Source organism: Mandrillus leucophaeus, unplaced genomic scaffold, assembly GCF_000951045.1.
Source record: "Mandrillus leucophaeus isolate KB7577 unplaced genomic scaffold, Mleu.le_1.0 Scaffold8, whole genome shotgun sequence".
Classification (NCBI taxonomy): domain Eukaryota; kingdom Metazoa; phylum Chordata; class Mammalia; order Primates; family Cercopithecidae; genus Mandrillus; species Mandrillus leucophaeus.
This window is the reverse complement of record NW_012108696.1, coordinates 1,686,455-1,694,283: the sequence shown is the minus strand read 5'-3', so window position 1 is coordinate 1,694,283 and position 7,829 is coordinate 1,686,455. Positions and strand designations below refer to the sequence as shown.

Here is a 7,829-nt window from a genome sequence, read left to right as displayed (position 1 = left end):
ACGCATTTGTTTTATGTATTTATATTTTTTTCTAAGACAGGGTCTTGCTCTGTCACCCAGGGTGGAGTGTGGTGCTGTGATCACAGTGACTGCAGCCTCGAGCTCCCAGACTCAGAGATCCTCCCCCTTCAGCCTCCTGAGTGGCTGGGACTAAAAGTGCATGCCACCATGCCCAGCTACATTTTAAATTATTATTTTGAGAGACAGGGTCTTGATAGGTTGCCACGGCTGGTCTAGTACTCCTGGGGTCAAGTGATCCTCCCACCTTGGCCTTCCAAAGTGTTGGGATTATAGACATGAGCCACTGCGTCTGCCTACAACATTTATTATAGTTTTACAGGTCAGAAATAAAAAATGGACTGGGCATGGTGGCTCATCAGCCCTGTAATTCCAGTACTTTGGGAGGCCAAGGTGAGAGGATTGCTTGAGACTAGGAGTTGGAATCTAGTCTGAGGAACATGGTGAGACCCCATCCCTATTAGTCTTTTTTTTTTTTTTCTATTGAGACAGGGTCTCACTGTCTCACCCAGGCTGGAGTGCAGTGGCACGATCATAGCTTACTGAAGCCTCAACCTCCTGGGCTCAGGCAATCCTCCTGCCTCAGCCTCCAGAGTAGCTGGGACCACTGGCATGTGCCACCATGCCTGCCTAACTTTTGTATTTTTTGTAGAGATGGTGTCTCACTGTGTTGCCCAGGCTGGTCTCAAACTCCTGAGCTCAAGCAATCCAGCCGCCCCAGCCTCTCAAAGTGCTGGGATTATCAGCGTAAGCCACTGTGCCTGGCATCTATTAATTTTTTAGAAATACTTTTTTTTTTGAGACAGAGTCTCACTCTGTTGCCGGGCTGGGGTGCAGTGGCACGATCTTGGCTCACTGCAACCTCCACCTCCTGGGTTCAAGTGATTCCCCTGCCTCGGCCTCCCGATTAGCTGGGACTACAGGTGTATGCCACCACATTTGGCTAATTTTTTTTTTTGTATTTTAGTAGAGATGGGGTTTCACCATATTGGCCAGGCTGGTCTCAAATTCCTGACCTCGTGATCTGCCCACCTCAGCCTCTCAAAGTGCTGGGATTACAGGCGTGAGCCACTGAGCCTGGCCAATTTTTTTTTTTTTTTGAGACAGGGTCTTGCTCTTTTGCCCAGGCTGGAGTGCAGTGGTGAGATCATAGCTCACTGCAGCCTTGATCTCCTGGGCTCAAGAGATCCTCCCACCTCAGTCTGATTAGCTGGGAGACCATGGGTACATGACATCACACCTGGCTAACTGATTTTATTAATTTTTATTTTATTTTATTATTTTTTTTGAGACAGAGTCTTGCTCTGTTGCCCAGGCTGAAGTGCAGTGGTGCGATCTCAGCTCACTGCAACCTCTGCCTCCCAGGTTCAAGTGATTCTTCTGCCTCAGCCTCCTGAGTAGCTGGAACTACAGGTGCATGCCACAACGCCTGGCTAATTTTTGTATTTTTTAGTAGAGACAGGGTCTCACCATATTGGTCAGGCTGGTCTCGAACTCCTGACCTCATGATCCTCCTGCCTTTGATTCCCAAAATGTTGGAATTACAGGCATGAACCCCCATGCCCGGCCTGTTTTATTTTTTAGAGATGAGGGTCTCACTATGTTGCCCAGGTTGGTCTGGAGCTCTTGGCCTCGAGCAATCCTCCTGCCTTGGCCTCATAAAGTGTTGGGATTACAGGCGTGAGCCACCATGCCTGGCCCATTTTCATTAATTTGATGAAAGATCTTTAATCTTTAAAGATCTTTGAGATTATTAATGTAATTACTCCCACAAAGTTCCTTTGGCTGCGTCAGGCAAAATATTCATGACCTCTGGAGATTGGGACATGGATGTCTTTGAGGGATTGCGGAGTGTTACTCTACCTGCCACAGATGGGGTAGTCAGGGAAGGCTTCTTGGAGGAGGTGACTTTTGACTGGCGACCCAAGTGGAACCCACAGACAAGCCCAAGGCTGTTTCTCTCTCCTTCAGGGCCTGGCTGCCTTCCTTGCCCACTGTTCAGTTAAATCTCCCCAGAGCCACTCATACCTTATGGGTGTCTATCCTCAATGGGGCTGACATCTGGGCAGGTTTTCAGGAAGTGAACCAGCTGGGCGCAGTGACTCATGCCTGTAATCCCAGCACTTTGGGAGGCTGAGGTGAGCAGATAACGAGGTCAGGAGATCAAGACCATCCTGGCTAACACGGTGAAACCCCGTCTCTACTACAAATACAAAAAATTAGCCGGGCGTGGTGGAGGGCTCCTGTAGTCCCAGCTGCTGGGGAGACTGAGGCAGGAGAATGGCATGAACCCGGGAGGTGGAGCTTGCAGTGAGCCAAGATTGCGCCACTGCACTCCAGCCTGAGCAATAGAGCGAGACTCCATCTCAACAAAAAAAAAGAAAGAGAAAAAGAAGGAAGTGAATCAACCTAACTGCTAATCTGAATGGATTCTTTTTTTTTTTTTTTGAGTTGGAGTCTCACTCTGTCACCCAGGCTGGAATGCAGTGACGCGATCTTGGCTCACTACAACCTCCGCCTCCCAGGTTCAGGCGATTCTCCTGCCTCAGTCTCCCGAGTAGCTGGGACTACAGGCAGACACCAACATGCCTGGCTAATTTTTTGTATTATTATTTTTAGTAGAGATGGGGTTTCACTATCTTAGCCAGGCTGGTGTTGAACTCCTGACCTTGTGATCCACCTGCCTTGGCCTCTCAAGTGCTGGGATTACAGGTGTGAGCCACCATGCCTGCCCCTGAATGGACTCTACTGTCCCACTCCAGGTGGAACCCCCAGCCCCCCACCCTGACATCCCCAGGCCCATGATGTCCCCTGGTCTAGCCCTGACAGTATGGGAGTGGGGATTTGTGGTGTCTGTGTCCTTCGGTTTAGGGCTGAGTCCTCGCCGGATCTCATCTAATCAAAGGGAGGAATCTTCATTTCTTTGTATTTTTTTTCCGACAGAGTCTTAGTCACTCTGTCGGCCAGGCTGGAGTGCAATGGCGCAATCTTAGTTCACTACAACCTCTGCCTCCCAGGTTCCAGCAATTCTCCTGCCTCAGCATCCCAAGTAGCTGGGATTATAGGCACCCGCCACCACGCCTGCCTAATTTTTGTATTTTCAGTAGAGACACGGTTTCACTGTGGTGGCCAGGCTGGCCTTGAACTCCTGACCTCAAGTGATCCACCTGCCTCGGCCTCCCAAAGTGCTGAGATTACAGGCATGAGCCACTGCGCCCAGCTGGAGTTTTCATTTTAACTATGATTTTTTTTGTTTTTATTTTGAGACAGAGTCTCACTCTGTTGCCCAGGCTGGAGTGCAGTAGCGCAATCTCGGCTCACTACAACCCCCGCCTCCCGGATTCAAGCAATTCTCCTGCCTCAGCCTCCTGAATAGCTCGCATTATGGGCACGCGCCACAACGCCCAGCTAATTTCTGTATTTTTAGTAGAGATGGGGTTTCACCATGTTGGTCAGGCTGGTCTCGAACTCCTGACCTCATGATCTGCCTGCCTCGGCCTCCCAAAGTGCTGAGATTACAGGCATGAACCACCAGGCCCGGCCTCAACTATGATTTTTTTTTTTTTTTAAACAGGGTCTTGCTCTGTTGCCCAGGCATGAAGGCAATGGTATGATCACAGCTCACTGCAGCCTTAACCTCCTGGATTCAAGCAATCCTCCCACCTCAGCCTCCCAAGTAGTTGGGACTGTGGGTGTGCCACATCACACCTGGCTAATTTATTTTATATTAATTTGTCAGAGATGGGGTCTCACTGTGTGGCCCAGGCTGGTGTCGAGCTCCTACCTCAGGCCACCCACCCACCTTGGCTTCCTGATAACTGGGATGACAGGTGCGATCCACGGCGCCCAGCCCAACAATAATTCTTTTCTAATTAAACAATAAAAAAGATCTCACAGTGACGGTTTAGTAAGCCCCGCACTGTGGTAAAGGAGAGAGTAGTACATCTCCATTTCTCAGCTAGAGAAACTGAGGCTCAAAGGGAAAAGCTGGTCATCTGAGGTTGCCCAGCAGCTGAGCAGCAGCAAAGCAAGGCCTCCAGCCCAGCCTGGGCAGAGCCCATCCACCCTCCAACAGGCGTCCCGGGGCTTAGGGTGGCGAGGACCCAGGTCGTGTCTGGAGGCAGTGGGAAGCCCTCACTACTTGCCCGGGCTCATCGGGGTAGTGGCGGGGAGACTCCAGTCACTCAGCTCCCCGTAGTCTGTGAGGTCCTGAGCCGCCACTTGGACGCAGTACCTGGCTCGGGGCCGCACAGCCCTGAGGATGAAGGACGTGGCTTCAATGGGCCCCACCTGAGGGAAGAGAGAGCGTCAGGTCACTAGAACGAGAAGATGGAGAGGGGCCACTGTGCACAGAACCACACCACGGACCCCGCAGTCCTCCCTGCCCGCTGCAGGCTCCAATCCAGGACGCTGGCCCCAGCTGTGCGGCCCCACCCCAAATAGCATCATGGGTTCCTCCCAATCCCGGCCTCTGTCTGTTTGGCCCCCAGAGCCACCTCTCTCACAAATCCTTCCTGGACCACACTAGCCCCTGCGGATGTCTCACCCATGAGGGTCTTTGTTCATCAGGACACTCCGATCCCTAGAATCCTCTTCTTTCTCCTCCTCGGGACTCAACTAGGATCTCTGGGATAGGAGCCCATACCTCCCTTTACCCCTGGTCCCACTATATATATATATATTTTTTTGTTGTTGTTGAGACAGAGTCTCGCTTTGTTGCCCAGACTGGAGCGCAGTGGCCGGATCTCAGCTCACTGCAAGCTCTGCCTCCCGGGTTTACGCCATTCTCCTGCCTCAGCCTCCGTAGTAGCTGGGACTACAGGCGCCCGCCACCTCGCCCGGCTAGTTTTTTGTATTTTTTAGTAGAGACGGGGTTTCACCGTGTTAGCCAGGATGGTCTCGATCTCCTGACCTTGTGATCCGCCCATCTCGGCCTCCCAGAGTGCTGGGATTACAGGCTTGAGCCACCGTGCCCGGCCGGTCCCACTATATTAACTATGCTTTTTGTTTTGTTTTGTTTTGTTTTGTTTTGAGACAGTCTTATTCTGTCGCCCAGGCTGGAGTGCAGTGGGGCAATCTTGGTTTACTGCAACCTCTGCTTCCGGGCTCCAGCAATCCTCTCACGTCAGCCTCCCAGGTAGCTGGGATTACAGGCGCCCGCCGCCATGCCTGGCTAATTTTTGTTTGTTTTGAGACAGTCTCGCTCTGTCACCCAGGCTGGAGAACAGTGGCGCAATCTCAGCTTACTGCAAGCTCTGCCTCCCAGGTTCAAGCGATTCTCCCGCCTCAGCCCCCTGAGTAGCTAGGATTACAGGTGCCCACCACCACACCTGGCTAATTTTTGTATTTTTAGAGTAAAGGTGGGATTTCACCATGTTGGTCAGGCTGGTCTCAAATTCCTGACCTCGTGATCCACCTGCCTCAGCCTCCCAAAGTACTGGGATTACAGGCATAAGCCACGGCGCCCAGCCCTTTTTTTTTGAGACGGAGTCTTGCTCTGCCGCCCAGGCTGGAGTGCAGTGGCCGGATCTCGGCTCACTGCAACCTCTGCCTCCCGGGTTCACACCATTCTCTTGCCTCAGCCTCCGGAGTAGCTGGAACTACAGGCGCCCGCCACCACACCTGCCGAATTCTTCATATTTTTAGTAAAGACGGGGTTTCACCGTGTTAGCCAGGATGGTTTCAATCTCCTGATCTCGTGATCTGCCCGCCTCAGCCTCCCAAAGTGCTGGGATTACAGGCATGAGCCACCATGCCTGGCCAACTTTTGTATTTTTAATACAGACAGGGTTTCACTTGACCTCCAGTGATCTGCTTGCCTTGGCCTCCTAAAGTGCTAGAATTCCAGGCATGAGCCACCACACCCAGCCTAACCATGCTTTTTATTTTATTTAATTTATTTAAGTTGGTAGACAGAGTCTCTCTCTGTCGCCCAGGCTGGAAGGCAGTGGTGCCAACACGGCTCACGGCAGCCTCAATCTTCCAGGCCCAAGTGATCCTCCCACTTCAGCCACCTGAGTAACTGGGGGCACAGGTGTGTGTCACCACACCTAACTAATGTTTAAATTTTTTGTAGAAATGGGAGTCTCACTATGTTGCCCAGGCTGGTCTCCAACTCTTGGACTCAAGCAGTCCTCCCACCTTGGCCTCTCAAAGTGCTGGGATTACAGGTGTGAGCCACCCTGCCCGGCCAGAGTTGTCCACTTTAAAATGGTTAATTTGGCCAGATGAAGTTCTCACACCTGTAGTCCCAGCACTTCGGGAGGCCCAGGCAGGCAGATCACCTGAACCCATTGGTTTGAGACCAGCCTGGGCAACATGGCAAAATCCCATCTCTTCTGAAAATACAAAAATTAGGTGGGTGTGGTGGCCTGTAGTCCCAGTTATTCAGGAGGCTGAGGCAGGAGAATCATTTGAACCTGGGAGGCGGAGGTTGCAGCGAGCTGAGATCGCGCCACTGCACTCCAGCCTGGGTGACAGAGCGAGACCTTGTCTCAATCAATCAATCCATCAATCAAGTGAACAATTCGGTGGCTCACGCCTGTAATCCCAGCACTTTGGGAGTCCGAGGCAGGCAGATCACCTGAGAGCAGAAGTTTGAGACCAGCCTGGCCAACATGGTGAAACCCCATCTCTACTAAAAATACAAAAGTTAGCCAGGCGTGGTGGCACGTGCCTGTCATCCCAGCTACTGCGGACGCTGAGGCAGGAGCATCGCTTGAACCTGGGAGGCAGAGTTTGCAGTGAGCCAAGATTGTGCCACTGCCTGGGCGACAGAGTGAGACTCTGTCTCAAAACAATAACAAGAACAACAACAACAAAAGCGGGTGTGCAACTGCTTGTGCGAGCCCCTGCTTTCCGTCTGTTTAGTCAGAGGCCCAGGAATCAGATTGCCGGACTGCTTTTTTTTTTTTTGAAACGGAGTCTCGCTCTGTTGCCCAGGATGGAGTGCAATGGCTGGATCTCAGCTCACTGCAAGCTCCGCCTCCCGTGTTTACGCCATTCTCCTGCCTCAGGCGCCCGCCACCACGCCCGGCTAGTTTTTTTGTATTTTTTTAGTAGAGACGGGGTTTCACCATGTTAGCCAGGATGGTCTCGATCTCCTGACCTCGTGATCCGCCTCCCAAAGTGCTGGCCTCCCAAAGTGCTGGCCTCCCAAAGTCTCGGCCTCCCAAAGTGCTGGGATTACAGGCGTGAGCCACCGCGCCGGCCTGGACTGCTCTTATTTAATGCACCCGGAATCCCAAGCTCTACGCGAGAGCCCAGCACACCTGGTGGTCTTGGTAGAAGCCATTCCCTCTGCCGGGCACCGCGCTTCCCGGCCTCCCCCTCATCCTCCTCACCTGGTGGAAGCGGGCAGCTCCCTGACGCTTGTAACGGATCCAGTACTTGAGTGAGAAGATCTCCGGGAAGGGCCAGGACCTGGGAGGTTCCCACTGCACCTGGAGCTGGCGCTCAGCCAGGGGGCTTAGGCGCACGCCTTCTGGGGGGTCGGGCTTGACTGACGGACAAGCAAGAAGCAGCGTCAGGGGACAATAAGTCCAGTCATTCATTCACTCACTCATTCATTCAACCAACCAACATATTTTATATATATTTGGTTTGGTTGTTTTTTGTTTTTGAAACGGAGTCTCACTCTGTCACCCAGGCTGGAGTGCAGTGGCACGATCTCAGCTCACTGCAACCTCTGGCTCCCACGTTCAGGCGATTCTCCTGCCTCAGCCTCCCGAGTAGCTGTAAGCCACCATGCCTGACTCAACCAACAAATATTTATTTATTTATTTATTTATTTATTTATTTATTTATTTATT

At 52.1% G+C, this 7,829-nt stretch overlaps 1 protein-coding gene across 1 annotated transcript in view; it reads right to left on the bottom strand.

Moving 5' to 3' along the window:
* Positions 1-3,720: 3,720 nt before the first annotated feature.
* EBI3 (Epstein-Barr virus induced 3) overlaps positions 3,721-7,829 on the bottom strand; it is a 9,931-nt gene continuing 5,822 nt past the window's right edge. Inside the window, exons 4-5 of the mRNA XM_011967358.1 lie at positions 7,362-7,519; positions 3,721-4,308 (exon numbers count right to left, since the gene is read on the bottom strand). Of these exons, the coding sequence (XP_011822748.1) occupies positions 4,156-4,308; positions 7,362-7,519 (311 nt within the window). The 3' untranslated portion in view covers positions 3,721-4,155. The remainder of the gene's footprint in view (positions 4,309-7,361; positions 7,520-7,829) is intronic.